Source organism: Vicia villosa, unplaced genomic scaffold (assembly GCF_029867415.1).
Source record: "Vicia villosa cultivar HV-30 ecotype Madison, WI unplaced genomic scaffold, Vvil1.0 ctg.000074F_1_1, whole genome shotgun sequence".
In the NCBI taxonomy this organism is placed as follows: Eukaryota; Viridiplantae; Streptophyta; class Magnoliopsida; order Fabales; family Fabaceae; genus Vicia; species Vicia villosa.
In genome coordinates, this window is record NW_026704998.1 from 648,004 (window position 1) to 668,653 (window position 20,650).

The 20,650-nt window shown below is 28.3% G+C and overlaps 1 protein-coding gene across 1 annotated transcript; it reads left to right on the forward strand.

Moving 5' to 3' along the window:
* The first annotated feature begins 13,385 nt into the window (after positions 1 to 13,385).
* LOC131623619 (protein trichome birefringence-like 38) lies at positions 13,386 to 15,144 on the forward strand. The gene is made up of 5 exons (XM_058894630.1): positions 13,386 to 13,651; positions 13,897 to 14,068; positions 14,259 to 14,434; positions 14,526 to 14,684; positions 14,764 to 15,144. The coding sequence occupies exons 1-5, from the start codon at positions 13,386 to 13,388 to the stop codon at positions 15,047 to 15,049; spliced, it is 1,059 nt and encodes a 352-aa protein (XP_058750613.1). The 3' UTR covers positions 15,050 to 15,144.
* Positions 15,145 to 20,650: the final 5,506 nt, after the last annotated feature.

The following is a 20,650-nucleotide window of genomic DNA, read 5'->3' on the forward strand; positions in this document are numbered from 1 at the left end:
ATGTATAAATTAATATCGATATAATCTTGTAGGTACTATGCAACTTGCTATGGCAAATCAAGACTCAATTACTTTACAATTTTCAATATTGCTAATCTTTATACTTGTGGTAAAGGCTAGTGATGTATCTTTCAATCCTAAGGTAACTGTTGTGATTCGGAATGATATAACGCCAGATCCTACTCCTTTAAATCTCACTGTTCATTGCAAATCCAAAGATGATGATCTTGGATTTCACACACTCGTATATAGAGAAAATTACATGTTTTCTTTTAGGCCAAGACTGTTTCCACCTTTTACTTATAATTTATTCTTCTGTAGCTTTACATGGGAAGGAAGTCCCAATCTTCACTATCTTGACATCTATGATCAAGCTTTAGATCAATGCTCAGTTTGCAGTTGGAAGATAAACAAAAATGGTGGTTGTAGGCCTTTTAGACAAGCACCTGATATCTGTGTACAATGGAAAAGCATTAAACTAATTGATGCGAATAGTACATCCAAGATGTAACTTTCCTATGTTTTTTTTACAAATGAAATAATACAAGTGGAATCTATTTATCTCTACATATGTAAAGTTCAAATATAGAATTGCAAGTGTCAAAATATATATGAATAACTGAAAAATAAATTATGTGAAATGGAATTTTTTTCAGGTTATATGAAGGATACTTAAACTTTAAATTTGAGTATTAAAACATTTATATCTTTGCACCCATATGCCTTCTAACGGATCTCTGATGAAAACCTAAAAATATCTCTATATTTCGGATATGCTTTTTCGAAATTATATTTTTTTAGAAAAAATGTGTCTTCGCATATGCATCTCCGAAGTCACCATTATTTTGAGAAAAATATGTCTTCGAATATCATCTCAGAAGTCATCTATTTTTTATAAAAAAATGTGAATTCGAATATGCATATCCGAAAATATGTCTGAGACAAAATTTATAAAAACAAAGCAATAAAGCATAGATTTATCATAAATAATCGAAATTACATAGATAGTTCTACAGAAATTTAACGTTACATATTGTTATAAACGTGTAGTTGAGGACGACACAATATTTTGATAACATCTTTTCCAGATCTTTGAAATTTCGCATCCAACTTGATCGAACCTTTCGAAGAATATTGTTGAAATGTTGTCCACATAACCTCTAAATCGTTGTCGTTCTTAAGCTCAAATGGGGTGAACTTTACTTTTCCTTCAGCGTCAAGTGAAGGTGAACGATACTGAAGCTTGACCATCTTCTGATTTTCTAGATATTGTAAGAGAGATTTCAGGGTCGGAATCAGCTCGACGAACGGTGTGTCGGCGAACCATGCTTGATATTTGAAACACTTTCTGGTCTTTTTTATTTCAAATCGACAAGTATGTTTCTAGGTGCAACTTTGATTATCGATAATTCTAAAATAAAATCATTCTCTTCGGGATTTAGTTGACACACAATTGGATGCTCGTGTAGCTTGGTGTCCAATGCGTGATTATGAAGTCAACGAATGACACTAAAATGCCACAAACCATGAACCCTACAAGATACACACAACTTAAACGGACACACACATTTTCTCGATCCCGTGTCATCATGTTTTAACTTCCGAATTTTTGGAACATATTTCCCACCCCTATTGCATTTCATCACAACAAATGCTTGTCTTCTACTAATGTCATTGTCGGATCTTGCTATCACAACGTCAAATCCAAGTTTACTAGCTTCAATTCGGATCCACTCAAGCAAATGTTGATGAGAAGTGAAAGTTATTTCATTTGTAAATTGTGGTCAAACATCTACTGCTACGACAATCGTTTTAGCATCGTCATTCACCTCTTTTGGCTTAGCATCTTCGTTGACCTCCTCTGGAACTTCTACAACATCTGAGGCAATGTTGTCCGGTGCACCATACCTAACATGTGCGTAAAACATAGATTCTCTCAAAACTCGTTTTTTGCTGTAACAAACATTATTTCGGATGTGCGCATCTGAAATAAGTTTGGTGAATTTTGGAAGTGCATATCCGAAGTTACATAGGTTTTGTATACAACGAATCAACACTAATGCAAGCAAATATGAGATGCAATGAGGAAACTTTACCTCAAATTGTATCTTTCTATGCTCTCTTTGCTATGATCAACCACTTGAAACTTGGTTTGGAGACAAAAAATTGATTGAAAATCACTGATATTTTAAATCCAACGTTTAAATAAAAAACGTTAGAAAGGTATTTTCGGATATGCATATTCGAAAAATCTTAAAAATGTGAAAAGAGTGCGTTCGGATATGCATATCCGAAGGATATATGGATGCATTGAGAAATTCCCATACATGTAATACAACTTGGATGCACTACCTCATAACTAAACTTTTCATTGGTTATGGTAACGACTGGTGGTCTCAGGTTGTCTTTGAAGCGGTCTCCCTATTTTTGAAAATTTGATTCATGACGTCACTACTTGACTTTGACTCTTGCTTCTTTGGAAATCTATTGGAGCAGTTTCCATTTTTATCATTGGTTCTTCAAACGGATCTCGTATGGTCTTGGTGTCTGTGTTAAGTTGTGATTGGCTTATCAAGCCTCACCTCTCTCTAGCACATTAAATCATCTTTCACCTATGTGTCGTCTGTCATCGTGTTAGTAGGAGTCTTGGTTCTAATTGGTGGTTTACGATTCTTACTTTGGTTTTCTGATTCAATTATAGAGAAATACTTGCATGGAAATGAACACAAATCGATGTTGTTAGGAACAACTAATAAGAAGAAAGAAAATTTGAAATTTATTTAAAATTTAATTTCTATTTTAATTGGAATCATGAGGGTGGTTGCGATAATGAATGAGAGAGAATTTTTTATGTTTATTTTTAATTGATAAAAATAGTGATTAGGTGTGTGTAAAACTAAGTGTTATGTTAGTGTCTATTTAAGCATTTTCCTCTATTCTAAATATGTCATTTTGCAAGTTTCAAAATTTTCAGTTGTACTTCCTCTGCGTCGGAGTATTTGGGGAAGTTCTTAAATCTGCTTCAATCCTTTTGATTGAATTTGGACTAATTAGTCCAAAATTGCCTTGATTTTGTTATTGATAACATAATAAATTGTTGGCAAATTGACTTATTGCAATGTTGGTTGTTTGTGTATTTGTCATTGTCAAAGATGTAGTTAGCTCGCACACCTAAATATTTTTTAACAAGTCAACTTCACACCCATCTTTAGAGCTGTCAAAATGGCTACCAAACTCTAAACGGGTCTGTCCTGACAGACTCTGGGTTTTTTAGGGTTGTGCCAAAAAGATCTTGTGTTATATGGATTCGAGAATTACTACCCGAGTCCGACTTTAGATGGACATTGGACTACCTGGTCCTAAATGAATTTTTTTATTTAAGAAAATAAAAATAAAAACTCATAATATTTATTATAAATAAAATTAAAAATTATATTATTTTTAATATAATACATTTTTAAGTATTAGATTATTTCTTATAAATACTATAATGTGTTTCTAAATACAATATATGTTTAAATTGTATAATCTAATACTTGAATATTTAACATAAGAGCAAAACTAATATAATACGATGAAAGAATGTTGATTATATTAATGTAAAATATTTAAAAGAGAAAAATAAAATAGAATAGAGATAAAATTAAGTGAGGTGAGAAAAATCAATAGGCTATTTTGGAATATGACAATATAAATAATATATATTTTTTAAATTTTATAATCATGCGAGGCTAATGAGTTACTCACGACCCATATTCGCTAGTCTTAATAGATACGACATTTTTAAGGCTGGGCTAAAAAAATTCTAAAAATATAGACTTTAATTTAACTCAAACCTTATAATTTTTCAAGTCTAGTGGACCGACGCACGTAGAGTATCTCATATAAGCGGATCTAGTCTCCTGTACAAGGATTCGTTAGCATGTTATGTGCTGCCAGATTAATTTATACTCTATTATGATTCGCACTCTATTTGGTTTTTTTTTTTTTTTGGATTTTAATTTTAACTTTGTAATTTCTCTTTTTTTAATCTACTTAGGAAGTTGCATATCCCTGTATGCCCTGTTTGACCGAAAAAAATACAAATTTTATTTTAACATAATAATATTGATTATTTTACTGGCCCTTTTTAATTGAATTTTATTTTGTACAAAATATATATATATATATATATATATATATATATATATATATATATATATATATATATATATATATATATATATATATATATATATATATATGAGGGTTATATTTATTCCAAGAGTAAGTTATAATAACTTACCCCACAATTTTAACCATTAGATTGAAAAGAATTAATGGTCAAGATGTGGAGTAAGTTATTATAATTTACTCTTGGAGTAAATATAACCCTCCTATATATATATATATATATATATATATATATATATATATATATATATATATATATATATATATATATATATATATATATATATATATATATATATATATATATATATATATATAATTTGGTACAAAATAAAATTCAATTAAAAAGGGCCAGTAAAATAATAAATATTATTATGTTAAAATAAAATATTTGAGCCATTAATTAAATTTGAAAGGGCCAGTAAATTAAATTTGAGCCATTAATTCAAATCCAATGGTTATTATTAAAAGTTCACAGTTCTTATTATAGTCAAAGTTCTCATTTGATACGTCTTATATATATATATATATATATATATATATATATATATATATATATATATATATATATATATATATATATATATATATATATATATATATATATATATATGGCATATTATATGAGAATGTGAGAATGAATCTGAACAATTAGATTTTAAAATAAATGATGGAGATTATGTGTGAATATTTTATTATTTCTCTTCCATTAATGTGGCTATTAATTTATTCTCTTGATGAATCCAAAGGTTAATATTTATTACTCTCATCTCTCATTTAAAAATCCTCTTACTTGATATGCTTCATATATATATATATATATATATATATATATATATATATATATATATATATATATATATATATATATATATATATATATATATATATATATATATATATATATATATTGGTGTGGCTAAACATAAAAAAATTGATTAAATTATATTTAAAATAAGAAATAATATTGTTTAAAGCAATGCATTTATAATGAAAATTGTGTCGGACCGGCCAGTTAAATCGTGAATCAGAAGGGTCATTGGCCCGATTTGAATGTTGGATCATATAAGCTATTAAACAAGCGAGAGTCTGACCAAACCGACAAAAAACCTATAAAATTGGCGAACCAGCGATTTCGAAAAACCAACGAATTAAACCTTTTATTCTTTTCTCAGACAAAACTACGCCATTTTGATAATTTTGCTAAAATATAATTTGCGTTTGTTCAAATTTTGTTTGGAACAACTTTTTCTCTTTTGAAGTTAAATTTATTAAACATTATACTTTTTTTAAAATTTAGTTTATGTTCCAATTAGACTTTATTCAAAATTTATTTTGATTTGTATTTTGTATTATTTTGTTGTGTATAATGATTATGTTTAGAATTTGAATTTAAATAAGGACTTTGTAAAATTATATTTTGAAATTTGGAAATTTAGTAGGTGTGTTGATTTTTTTAAAAATCGAGTCATCTAGTTTGACCAGTTTAATAGGTATATAATTTTATCATAGAGATATGTTTATTCGATTGAGTTATTCAAATTATTCAGTTAAATTATTCGGTTTAGTCACGCGGTTCGACTGATAACCTAATAATTTAATCAATAAATGAGTAGCTCATCTTTATGGATTTGATAATCGGTCTACTTTTTAAAACATTAAAAAAATAATATTTTCTTTTAATGTTTTAAAAATTAGACTGATTATCAATATATAACATAAAAAAGGAAAAAAAATGGATTTGATAATTGGTCTAATTTTTAAAACATTAAAAGAAAATAAAAATGAGAGATTAGTGTATATAATATACTAAAGTAATTAAAAAAGATTTTTTTAAATGCATAAATGAAAATTTGGGATAAATAAATTTTCTTAAAAATGCATGTGACATCTCTCAATCAAGATATCTTAGGAGGCTTACACAACAGGAACTGAATTCTTCAAGAATAATTTACATGAGATATTGATCACTAGTAAAGGTAACATATGTCATTGAAGGCATTAGAATTACGTGACAAACTCATGAACATATGAAGTCAAATCACTAACCAAGATTTAACTTATTTGGAACGTGCCTATTTTGAATTTTCATTTAAATCAAGGGAGGATCGCAACAAAATTTGGTGTGTAGGAACGTGAAATGTTAAGCCCTCACTCTTGTGATTGTCTGCATGGACATTAGATTTTAAACCTCAAAATTTAAAGATTTTACATGCTTAAGGGTGACTGAGGATGCATGGTTTGCCCTTAGAATATTGGAAACTAACTGTTTTATTTGCAATTACTTTTGGTATTGACACTCCCTTACCAATTGACGAGCTTACAAGAAAAGGAACATAGGGAAATTTTGCATGTTTTTAAATAAATCTTAACATGTGAGATACTCTCCTTAATTAATTTTTGGAGAAGCGAGAGGGTTATGTGTTTTTAGTTAAATTAGAATATGAGAGTTTACCTCTTTTTTGTGATCATTGTGTGTGTGTGTGTGCGCGCGTGCGCGCGTGCGTGTGCATGCGTTGGTGATAGTGTTGTTAAACATTGGAACTTGAAAGGTAAAAATGTTGATAAACCTTTAATTAAATAACTTATAAGATACACGGCCTAAACTTCCAAACACACTATACTAGTTAATGACAACGTCAAGGACATGGAGAATGTTGAATCTGTAAAAACTATAGTGAAAGACATGGTGAATGAAGACTCTACAGATTTGAATAATGAAGAAAACCATAATCTTGAAAATGACATAAAGAATGATGGCTTTGTTGTGACCATTCAGGGGGAGAATTAGGTTAATGCTAATGAGTATCATTTATTAGAAACAAGATCTCTGGATGAAGAAGAAAGAAATATTAGTAGTGACTGCTAATGATTTGAATGAGAATTTGGTGTTTGAGAGATAAATGAATGATGAAAGAAGGGAAAAACCTAATCTCGATTCAGTGGTTATTGAAAATGGTGGACATAATTAAGTGTGATATCTCTTTGATGGTTTTCAGTTAGAGAAGTATAATAACTTGTTGGGTGATGAAAATAATCCTCCTAAGTCACATCAGCAAATATTTACTTTGGTTAAGAAAAATGGTACAGGAAAGAAACTTAACCTATAATGGAAATAAAAAACTGAGCCATGTAGAGTAAACACAACACCACTCAATGAAAGCCATTTATTATAATGCTAGAGGAGTAGAAAGCCTTGATACAAGGATGAATATTAAAAGTCTTTGTAACCAAAGAAAGTCTAACTTATTTTTGATTGCCGAACCAATGATTATGTATGCTTATTTCCCTACTAAGTCTCTTGAACAAATAATATTTTTTAATTGAGTTTTAAAAATAAATATATCCAAACCTATGGATATTTGTACAATAGATATGAATTTCTCTATGTTGAGTTTGTCTATACAACATGTAACTTTTTCTATATACGTAAATCAAACTAAATTATCCATCACAGATGTATATGGAAATAATTCTCCTATAGTTTAAATACATTAATGGAATAAACTACCTAATCTTATGTGGTTCTATGCACTTATAGGTATATAGTTGATAATCATTCTAACAACGTTCCTAATATTTTGATGATGACAACACGAATGATTACTGAAGTTTGTAGTAATAGATTTATAACTATCTATTGATGATGAATAAACTTGAAGACATCTCAAACCACATCAACAAGCATACTCAAGATTCCTATAAAATGCTTATATGATCGATGCATCTGGAAAAGGATTGTGAAAGCCTCATAGTTGTGAAGGAGAAGATGGTGAAAGCTTGTCTGGTGTGTCTGTTTGAGTGACTAGAGTTTTATGAAAGTAGGAGAGTAAATCCTAAGATACTAAGGAAACTTACACACACTTAAAATCTATTTTGAACCTCTTCTTTAACTACCAAAACTTCCAAAATTGTTTTCAAGCATGAGCCACCTGATTAGGAAATTGTGAGCTTCTTTTGAAGCATTTTTTGAACTACTCAATTCATTGGGACTTTAAGCCAATAGATTAGAAGAGGCCAAATTAATTATATACTCGATTATAATAGTTTCTTAATGATTGTATATGACTCTTTATCTAAACTTTCCAAAATAGGAAAGTATAATATTTATGTTACCCAATTGATTGGATTAAGGGCCAAATCGTTTGGGCCATTAAAATTAACCATGGAACTTTTACTTTTTTAGGTTTATCTTCTTATATATAAAGGAGGTTCCTCTCCTCCACATTTAACACCTGAATTCCAAATTTCTTTATTTCTTTGGAAATTATTTCTTTTCTTTCTCTCTCTCTAAATATGTTGTCTTTCACCTAAGTTGCCTTAGTGCCATGTGAGTGAAAATTACTTGTGAGGAAGAATTTGTCTTGGTGACGTGCCATTGTTATTGATCTAAAGAGTGCGATATTCTTGATAAATCGAGTCTGGTTCTTGAGATTAACCAGACTTAAAATTTCTGTTTGATTCTAGAACTTAGCTTGGAAAAGTTCTATTTAGTTATTGAGATTAGCCTGGAAATTCCCTAATCGGTTTGTTAGCTAAACCTGGGTAAAAGCTTTGTGTTTGGTTGGGGACAAGCCTTTGTAAAAATCTCTTTATCTACTTTTATTGAAGGTCTATGGGCATATCCTGTAAATGCTCAAGTTTATAGTCAAAATCTCAAGAAGATCTCTTCGGGATAGGAGTAGGCAAATGTTTGGCTGAACCTGGATAAATCACTAGTACCCTCTCTCTAAACCCTTATCTCTTAAATTCTTCCATTTAATTTATTGTTTTTATTTTCAGCTGTTTGTTTTAATCTTATCTTATAGAATACTAACATAATTCATTTTTAAGTAATAAAACGTTAAATTTAATCACGGATCATGAATATCACAATTCACCCCCTCTCATGCTTGGAGTCACTAGTTGAAAAAATGACATTAGAGCCTAACTCATGTAAAAGACTAATTGCCCCAGGAGGAAAAATGACTTCAAGTTATCAAATTAACAAACATCCATCCTTTGTGGTAAAAGAAAATGAAGTTTTTCATAGAAGGAACGAATCAGGGTACTTGGAAAGCTTTAAAGGAAGGTCTATTAATTGTTCCTACAAACAAAGTTAATGGTGTTGTAAAAAACAAAATTGAAAAGAGTTAGACAAAAAATGATAAAGAAATGTGTAGCTTAGTTTGAAGGCAAAAGTTGTTATCACTACCGCTCTCGGTCTTGATGTGTTTTTTAGAGTTTCTCTATGTGAGACTGCAAAAGAAATGCGAGACATCATCCAAATTTCTCGTGAAGGAATTACCGAGGTAAAGAGGGCAAGGTTAAGCATATTAACTCACAAGTATGAAGTTTTCATAATGACAACCTAAAGAGAACATAAATCAGATGCAAGCGCAGTTTACCCATATTATGAGTTATATGAGAACTCTAGGAAAAACATTTTCAAATGAGGGACTAGTTGTGAAAATTCTTAGACTCTTGAATTGTAGTTGGTAACATAAAGTTAATGTAATTTGTGAATCTAGGGATCCATCAATTATAGACACACACACATTTTTTGGAAAGTTGTAGGAACATGAGATGGAGCTAAAAAGTCTTGCCAATGACAAAGAAGATGCCAAGAAGAATAAGGAAAATATTGTACTAAAGGCTACTAACATCAAAGATATGGAATCAGGAGATGAAGACTGTCAAAGTGAAGCTAACAAATTTGCAGGAACATGAGATGAGGCTAACAAATTCATAAAACTTATGTTTCAAAATTCAAGGAGTTCCTAAGGCACGAAAAACAAAGTCCCTAAGAGAAAATTGAAGAAAAACATTCCTTCATTCCCAAATGCCATCAATGCGGAAAATGAAGGGCACGAAAGACCAAATTGCCTTAAAAATTAGAGAAGATCCAAGAAACTACAAAAAAGAAGTTAAGAGAGCCTAGAGATGTTGGGATGACAATGGTGTGGCCAAGGAAGAAAAACATGTGTCTCGTGTCAAATCATGAAGAAGATGAGGTAACATTTTCTTTGTCTTATTATGATTTTTTTGAATTTGTAAGAAGCTAACCAAAAAAAAAAAAAAGCAAATTGGAACAAATTGTCTCCATATTCAAATTTGTCTTTTTTTTTTTAGATTTATTTTTGGAGATATTTTTGGCCTAGTCCCTGTCTTTTTGTGGTCTTATTCTTCTTTTTAAACATATTGTCCTTATTTAAAAAAACTTAATTCACAAAACATGAATTTTTACAAATAAAAAAACTAGTTTTTTTACAAATAAAAAAACTAGTTGATATGAAATCCAAACTATAAATTACCATAGACAATATAAGAAAACAATTCAAAGGTGTGATATAGAATCGAAATTACCAAACTTGGATTATTGTACCTTATTCGACTTAAAGACATTCCAATTCTATACTCCCTCCGTCCCACAATGAGTGACCCATTTAGAATAATACGATGTCCCAAAATGAATGACCCATTTCAATTTCCAATACACTTTTTCCAATTTTACCCTCTAATTAATAAAAAGTTCACCATTTTCAATACATGATAAGGGTACTATAGTAAAAATAATATTATCTCTCTTACTTTTTTACACTTTTTTTAATTTGTGTGAAATGGTGTGCTGGATCACTCATTGTGGGACGGAGGACGGAGGGAGTATTATTACACATGTCATACTAAACAATCCAATCATATATAAAATACAAGTCACCTAATTTTATTTTATTTTAACATATTGCACTAAATGAACATCCTTACTATAAAACTTGTCGATTATATTCAACTCTTTTGAACCAAACACATACTCAAAAATCTTAATCAGAAAAAATCAAACTCTAATATACCACAAAAGACATAAGGAAGAAATTCAACAGTAAGATAAAAAAATCTAAATCTTTTAACTTTGATTCACATAACTTATTTTACACCAACTTATACTCAGAAATTCAAATTTGGAGAAATTTCAACTCTAAATAATTACATATATCATAACGTGTGAGAAAAAGAAATTGATGAAAAAAAAAATCAAAACAACAAAAAAGTTCAACAAAAGGTAACATAATTTTTGCTAGACATACCCGATAAGCATCTAAGCATCGTCTCTAGAACATGCCTGTTTTTTTCTTCAAAGAAGTTGGTGATTATAATCATAACCTAGGATGCGTGCAAGTTGATGATTTTTTTGAATGTGTTGTTGATATGAAATAATATTTGAATTTGAATAAATTTATTCTTTCATCTTGAATTATAATTTTTTTTATTATACATATGAATTATTTCAATAATATATTTGATTTTTTTTTATATTTTTTTTAAGGTTAAATATGTTTTTGGTCCTTATAAATATCTCAAATTTTATTTTTAGTCCCTATTAAAAAAGACATATTTTGGTCCTCATAAAATTATTATGCACGTAGTTTTAGTCCTCAGTGTTAAATCAATATGTAATTTTGAATGATTATTTTACAGACATATTTAGAACGTTATAAAAAAATTCTTAAAAAAAAAAACTCAAAATTTGATTTCCCAGTGAAAATTTGCATTACTTTTATCATTATCTTTTGAAATTTAAAAAATTCATATTTAGTTATTCTCAATTTAAAAAATTCTATAATTTAGTAAAGAAATATTTTATAATATTCTAAACACGTATGAAAACAATAATTCAAAATATAAAAATTTTAAGGGTAACTAAACTGTTTTCAAAATTTTAAAAAATAACAGAGAATAAAACTGCATGCATAAATTTTTTATAGAAACTAAAATATGTCATTTTTAAGAGGGATTAAAAATGAAATTTGAGATATTTATAAGGGCAAAACATACTTAATCTTTTTTTATTCTATTTGTAACTTTATTGAACATTTTATACTCATTTAGAAAACATAACTTTTATTATCTTTTAAAAATTTGTATGTTTATTTAAAATTAATAGTATTTTGAAAAGAATATAATCTTTTGGAATAGAAATTTTAAAATAAGAGATCGTAAGCAAATGAGATTTTCAAATTTGAATTAAAAATTTTCTTAAGAATATTTATGAAAAACATTCGGAAATTTTAAATAAAATAAGAAGGAAATGTGCAAGGAAATGATATTTTGGAATAAATTTTTTTCATGTAATTTCTAATTTTTCTAGTATATACTTAACGTTATTTATCTTAATTTAATTTTATCATAATATTTATGGTTTCCAAATTTATTGATTTTTTAAAACTTATCAGGAAAAAACTTATATTGTTAAATATTTTATCCATTAGTTTCAAAAACATTATTTTCAAAATAATTTGAGGAACATATCATTAAATTGATTATTTTAATTAAATATTTTTAATGAACAAAGTTTCAATCAAAATATTTGATTTTATAAATTTTCAAACTTTTCGTTTTCAATAAAAAATAGCAAATTAAATATTATGCGTTTTTCAATTAAAATTCTGAAAATTTTATAAATAAATATAAAAATATAAACTTTTTTAATCTTAAAATATTTCGAGAACTAAATTGCAGGAAAGTTTTTTTAATAATTAAAATTTAATATTTTCTTGAGTATTAAATTCCTAAGAAAATATTAATTTGTTCTTTAAGACATTTCTGAGAACAAGTGTCAAATTTTTTGGAAAAATTAATTCTTAAACTGTCACTACTAGGCCACACACGCACATAATTACAGTTTTTGTATCTTTATTTTATTTCAATTATAACAAATAATTTTTTTAATTATAAATATATTCAAACAATTTTATAACTTCGTTACACAATTTTTCACTTTAAAATTTGTTTATTTAACATATTATTTATAACATGTAATAAATTATCATATTAATATTTTTATAAATTTTAAAAATAAGACATATAAATTACACTTTACCCAAAAAAAATGGTCAATGAAAAAGGGAGATTTTTTATTCATAAAATATAGTCAAAACAAGTACTCATAAAAAAGATATAGTCAAAACAATGAGTATTTTAATTTAGTTAAGAAAAACAATCAGTCATTTAAAAATTTTAAATTTAGATATATTATATATTAAACCTCACATGAAACCAGTTACTTTACTATATATATCTTTATAATATAAATATTAATCTTTGACTTTTTTTTTACTACAAATTCCTTGGTTTTTTCCATCTTTTATATATATGAACAACTTTTTTTTTGTTGTCTATATATATGAGCAACTAGCACATACTAATATTAACTTATTATTATTAACTAATATAGCATGGGTTCCAATGTTCATAACTTGTTTTTTCTTTCTCTGTTTGGTCTAGCTCTTCTTATGTCCATGCACCAAGTAAGAGCAAAACAACTAAATAGTTGTAATTTGTTCTCTGGAAGTTGGGTGATTGATAATTCTTCAAAACCTCTACTCTATGACTCTTCAACCTGTCCCTTTCTAGAATCTCAATTTGATTGTAAAAAGTTTGGAAGAAAAGACACTGAGTATCTTAAATATTCTTGGAAGCCAGATTCATGTTCCTTACCAAGGTAGTGTATATAGTGTAGTGTTCATATTTATTAAAATCTTCTGTCATGTAAGATCTGTGCGTTTGTACGAGGAAGTTCATTCACAACTTACATCATTCGATAAGGTTTCATTGTTACTATAATAATATATAATTGTTATTATAAAATTATTAATAATTATGAATATTTAAAAATAAATATGTAACAAATCACCAGCATGATAAATCCGATATGTTTTCTAGTGAACATGTTTTTGTGTTGTGTAGGTTCGATGGAAAGGATTTCTTGAACAAATGGAGGGGTAAGAAGATAATGTTTGTAGGTGATTCATTGAGTCTAAACATGTGGGAATCGTTATCCTGTATGATTCATGCATCTGTACCAAATGTTGCTACAACCTTTTCAAAGAAAGATCCATTATCAACTGTGATCTTTAAGGTAATAGTTTTTTATTTTATTATCTTGTGTTTCATATTGTACTATATACCAACAAGCAACAATTGGTTTAGTAACTGGCTTAATAAATTGTTTGGCCTAAAGCAAACATTAAAAAAAGATTTTTTAGGTTAGAAAAATCAAAATAATTTTAATTAAATATTTAAAAGGAACACCTGGTGATATTGTGTAGGACTATGGAGTGACCTTACATCTTTACCGCACACCATATTTGGTGGACATTATCAAGGAAAATGTTGGGCAAGTGCTTACGCTGAATTCCATAAAAGCTGGTGATGCATGGATTGGCATGGACATGTTGATCTTCAACTCATGGCATTGGTGGATCCACACTGGAAAATCACAAAAGTATTGTTTCAGTCTACAACAGGATTCTTCTATTTCATTTTTGTTTTTTTTTTACTCAAGCTTAATGGTTGTTGATGTTTGTTACATTCAGATGGGATTACATTAGAGATGGTTCCAAACTAGTGAGGAACATGGATCGGTTGGATGCATTTTATAAAGGATTAACCACTTGGGCTAACTGGGTTGATGCGAATGTTGATCCTACCAAAACTAAACTTTTTTTCCAAGGAATTTCGCCTACTCATTATCTGTACGTAACTCTTACATTCTTATATTTTATAAGATTCTCCGAAACAAATTTAATGATTCTCGTTTCTTCTTGAATCTAGAGGCAAGGATTGGAATGAACCGAATAATACATGTAACGGAGAAGTTGAACCGATACTCGGGCCAAAATATCCTACGCCTCTACCTCCTGCAACTGATGTAGTGAACAAAGTGTTGAAGAACATGAAGAAGCAGGTTTATCTGCTTGATATAACACTTCTCTCACAGTTAAGAAAAGATGCACACCCTTCTGTCAATACTGAGAGTCATAGTAATGACTGCAGTCATTGGTGCCTACCAGGACTACCAGATACTTGGAACATACTCCTAAATGCAGCTCTAACTTAGTGAAATTAGAGTATTATTATTAATTGTTTATGTTTGATAAATGAACCAAAAATTGCATAAGTAATAAAGGGATGAAATTAGGGAGGTTTGTTTAAAGTTGGTTTGAATGATAAATTACGAAATAAAAAGATTTTACACATGAGAATAGTTTGGAGTAGGAATTCCCTTTTTAATACTATTTAATAAAAAAATTATTTTAAATATCATAAGAGAATATTTTATTACTTCGATAAATTAGAAAATTAGATTAATATCAATTCTTCAACTCAAATTTTCGAAAATTTTGACGTCATTTTAGAAGGAAAGTAAAATAAATAAAAGTAATAAAATATACTAGAAGAGTTACATGATTAATAGTCTCATTTTTAAAATTTAATGCATAATTAATCTTCTATCTTCGATTATTCGGTTGATTCGTCTAGTTGAATCTAAAATCTCATTCTTGATTAAAAATAATAAGCAATGTAAAGTGAAAACTAATTTTTCAGTGGTTTTTCTGATAGAAACTTCAAATTCTTTTTAATACAATCATACTTAAGTCTCCTATCATGATTTATCTATACTTACTGAAATTCTAAGAATAACTTGTCTAGAATTCCAAGAATAGCTTGATTGAGATGTTAAGAAAAGCATAACTGAGATTCTAAGAATAATTATGATTATATAGTATTATGAATTTGTTCTGAACATAATATGAACATAGGTGTTCAATTCTTGAATGTGAGAATATTTTTAGAATCTACCTTCACATGTTAGTTTTAAGTTCGTGGCAATGTGGTAACCATAAAATTTGGATAGATATTCAACTTGGTAAGATTGGGGATACATATCCCACTTACCATGACTTACTCATCTCGCGGTATAAATGGAGAATCCACTTAGCTACGGTGGATCATAATATTCTCCCTTGACCTTAAGTTATGATATAATAATATGTATTGTCATTTAAAAGTTTCAAATTTTCGGTACTTTTGTAAAAGTTTCTAGATTTTAATTAGAATTTTACTAATGGGATATAGGTTGTCTCAAATCACACTTCCAAACTCGCAAAAACTCAACTTTTTAATGGTATTTTTAGATTATACTTTTGACATGACTTGAATCAATCTCCATTATGGTTCTTGTTCAGCAAAACTGAACTGACTGACTTAAAGCATAATATTCATACTCAAACGGAAACACTTTGAAGTATGCGCAATTGAAGAGGAGAGTTAAATATAAGACTAAAAACAAAGTAAAGCAAGCAACAAAACCACATAAAGATCTTCCCTTGATGTAGCAGTGACATACAACTTCAAAAATTAACTAAAAAGCAGTACCAATATGGCTAAAGACCCTAAAAGTCTCATATGTAAATGCAATAGGGGTTACAATGGTTACACTCATTTTTTCAATTATTTGGAATAATTCTTCCACTGTATCATTAAGGTGGTATAAGGTAGAGGTGTCAATATGGGCTACCCGGCCCATATGGACCGGCCTATATGGGCTTCGGGCTTTTTAGGGTCGGGCTCAAAAAACTCATTTTTAAATGGGCTCTAATTTTACTACCCAGGCCCGGCCCTGTCTGGGCTGTGGGCTACCCGGCCCTAAATGGGCTTCGGCCCTAAACGGGCCCATTTCTATAAAAAATTAAAATTTTCTCCTTATTTTTGTAAGTAACCATATAATTGCATGCAAGAATACATTTTTTATATATATATATATATATATATATATATATATATATATATATATATATATATATATATATATATATATATATTAAATTTTATATCCAAAATTATAATTTCTAAATAATCCATATAAGTTAATAATGAAAATGTAAAACAACACATTAATTTAATTTAAACTATCCAAAATACATCACAAATTATATAATATAGCACAAATAATTAAATAACTTGTTCCAACAAATTTTAAGTTATAAATATTCATGACAATTATAATTTTATGATAATTATAACAAGAAAATGTTATAAATTTTTATAATAATTATAATTAGGAAAGGATAAATTTTAATTATATTAAAAATATTAAATTTTTTCGGGCCGGTGGGCTACCCATGGCCCATACGGGCCGGCCCATATTTTTAGGGCTTTTTAGGGCCGGGCTAAAAAAGGCCCGGATGTAAATAGGCTCGAAAAATGAGGCCCAGGCCCTAAAATTTTTCGGACCAGATGGGCCGGCCCATGGGCTTCGGCCCTTTTGATAGCTCTAGTATAAGGCATCCACCACATATTTGCCTCCTTTTTTAGGAGCATTCTCATTGGAGCTACGCTCGCTTCCCCATTATATCCTTGGTCACTTCGTTCGTTTTTAGAGTGCACAGTACAATATTTTATAATGATGAAAAGATATAAATTCACGTCATCTGTCGGAGAACTAGAAAACTAGTTTTATTGTACCATGGACAACAAAAACAACTTAAGTTCAAAATTATTAGCATCCACCGCATGACGCATAATACTAGAATGAAGATTTGTATTGTTACGGGTGCGTAGTCTTCAAATTACAATTAGAATCAGATATTGATTGTTGTCTATCCTTAAAATGTTAATGCATTTTGATTTTTTTGTTTGGTTTGGAGAGGTCCTCAAGGCTTTAGATTATACACATTAAACAAAAATGGAAAAAACAATTTGAAAAAAAGCTTTAAATGATAGAAAATAATTTAGTCTAATAATTGAAAAAAAAATCAATATAAAATAGTTCCCAACAACGTAGCTAATAACATAATATGATGCAAGCATATGGTATATTCAGAGTAATAAAGGTTTTGTTTCATTAGAACTAACTGATTTCGAGTTTTTCGTTTGATGTTTATTAACTAAAAAAATCATATTTTAGAGTTGGTAATTTTTTTTAGAAAGTAAATAAAAAAACTACCTAGGATAATGATTTCTATCTTTCAAACATACCAAGTAAAACAATGGCCTTAAACTATGTTTTAGAAAGTTTAAGCTTTCAAAGAAATATAAAAAATTATAGGTTGTATCTTCTTTGAAAACATATGGTTCTAAGTCATTGAATTTGAAGACTAACCACTATAAGGCCCGTGTTCGTGGAAATGAAACTATCCGCTTCAATCTGCAGTTGAGAAGGAAGCTTGACCACTTCACTCTCAACAGTATTTTGGAGAAAACACACAAACATCTATATCTATTGTTTTGTAATATTTTGGTTAAAGGTCAACCACTATTTCCTTGTATAAAGGGGCTCTTTAATTTTCTATGTTTCAACTTTTAAAAATGTTTTGAAACTATTATTAAAATTGCCAGAAGTTTTTAAACCATGTTTTTCCAAACAACACAATTCAGCCCTCCTCTTGTGTGAACTAAAGAGATTTATAAACACTTGAATTTGACGACTTTTTTTTGGATGTGGGACTCTAAAATCATACAACATACATGCAACTCCTCTTGCCTTTCTCTCCATTACTTGATTAATGCATTTCATCTTCACTATTACCTCCATGTCTCTATCACCATTACCAACACCACTCTGCCGACACTAATTGCTGCAGCCGACATAGCCATTCTACTGACACTAGTGGTTAGAAGTTTCAACCAGGCCCGGTCTTTGGGGAAGGCAACAAAGGCAGTTGCCTAAGACCTCTAATTTTAACCAGCCTCCATTTTTATATGTAAAAATATTAACTATTGGTACTTACTTTAAAAAATTAGTACTATGTATATATATCATTAAATTTTAGGTGGGCACAGTTTTGAGGTTCTATTATATTTATTGTTGTGTGGTTGTCACTGTGCTCGCTCTTGTACATTTGTTTAATTGAGTTATAACTTAGTTTTATAGTCACTAGTGGTTAACAAATAATTTATTTTATTTGTTTATCTTTGTAAATTTTAATCTTGTATAATATTGTTATGTAGTTAGTATTTTATTTTGTTTTAAGTAACTAGTTACATTTTCAAAAATATTATTTTCCACTTTTTATTTAACAAATTTTTAGTCAACAATTTTATTTTGGCAAAACAATACATCTAGTATTTAAAATATATTGGTATGTAGAATAATATATTCAAAATTAAGTTTTATAATTTTAATATTTTTCATTTAATCTTAGTTTATACTTTTTTTTTTATTTTTGTCTGCTGTGATATATTTATTGCTTTTTTTTTAAAGTAAAATCTCATCTTAAAATTTTGAATTGAAATGTTTAAAACACTACAAAAATAAAAGAAAGTAAAAATAAGTGAAAGTAGTTGAATCTTTAGAATCTATTATATTTCAAATTTTATTCAAATATTTTATTATGAATAAAAAGATGTTAAATAAACTATAAAAAAATTTAAATAGAAATATAATAATTTTATTCAAATATTTTATAAATATTTTATTTTAAGATTTGCCTTAGGCCTCAACATGTGTTGGCCGGCCCTGGTTTCAACTCGGCCAAAATACTGGAAGACTCTTCGGTGGAAAAACCGCATGCAAATAGCTTTTATTTCGTCCAAGTGCTGATGGCCCAAGTAATATTCCTCCCTGTCATCAATAAGCAATCTTAACACATAAAAATATGCTGTAATTACAAATAACACTTCCTTTTCCTATTCAATATTAACCCCCTCCTTTTTTTTCTAGATAAATGTCAGAAAAATACTTAAGCTTAGTTACTCTCAATATTAACCATATGATTTTTGCCATGTTACAACATAGGTGGAAAGTTTTGCTCAAAGTATGTTTGTAGTGTCAGTATTAAATTTGGTTGCTGTAGAATAACAATTAGAATATGTTAAGATTGCTGGTAATTAGAAGGAAATATTTTATGGAACAAGTTTATGCAAAATGAGATGTTAAATCTTCTTAGATGTGCAGTGATTTGTTGGATTTTTTTAGCAGACGATGCTCTTGTTCCTCTTCTATATAGTTTGAGTGTTGTTATGGTAATTTGAATATAGGTTGATGAAGAAGCATTGTTGAAGTATACATGAAGGTGGGAGGTGTTGTTGTGCACTGAAGGATAAAGCCTCAGATTATCTATTGTGTTGCTTCAGTAATAGCAACTATTACACTTTTACTCTTGGTAATAAAACAGAATTAGTGTTTATATACCAATCAAATCTATAGATTTAAGAATTAAAAGTAAGATGAGAGTAAGTAAGAGGTTATTGAAACACAAATGAGCCTAGGCCCAAATGTAATATTTTGTTAGTTAATTTAAAAAAGTAAATTTTAAAAAATATTAATAAAAATAATTTAAGAAAACGTAAAAAATATTAATAAAAATAATTTAAGAAAACGTAAAAAAAATTAATAAAAGAAACTAAAAAATTAAATTAAAAAATTTAATAAATTTCACGTGGCTAAAAAAATTAAATTAAAATTAAAATAAAAATCCAGCTGGACTGTCAAGTCACTTAAAATTAGAATCTGAGATAATTATGGGCTATAGGGAGAGAATTTAGATATTACGAGGGTTGTTTTAAAAAAAAACTTTACTAAAGGCTAAAATCTGAATTCGCTAACATTGCATAGGAGTTTATATATTTAACTCTAATTTTTATCAATAAAAAATATTCTTTTTCTCATTTAAAAAATATATATTTGTGTTTATCATCTCTAATTATTTTAATCAAA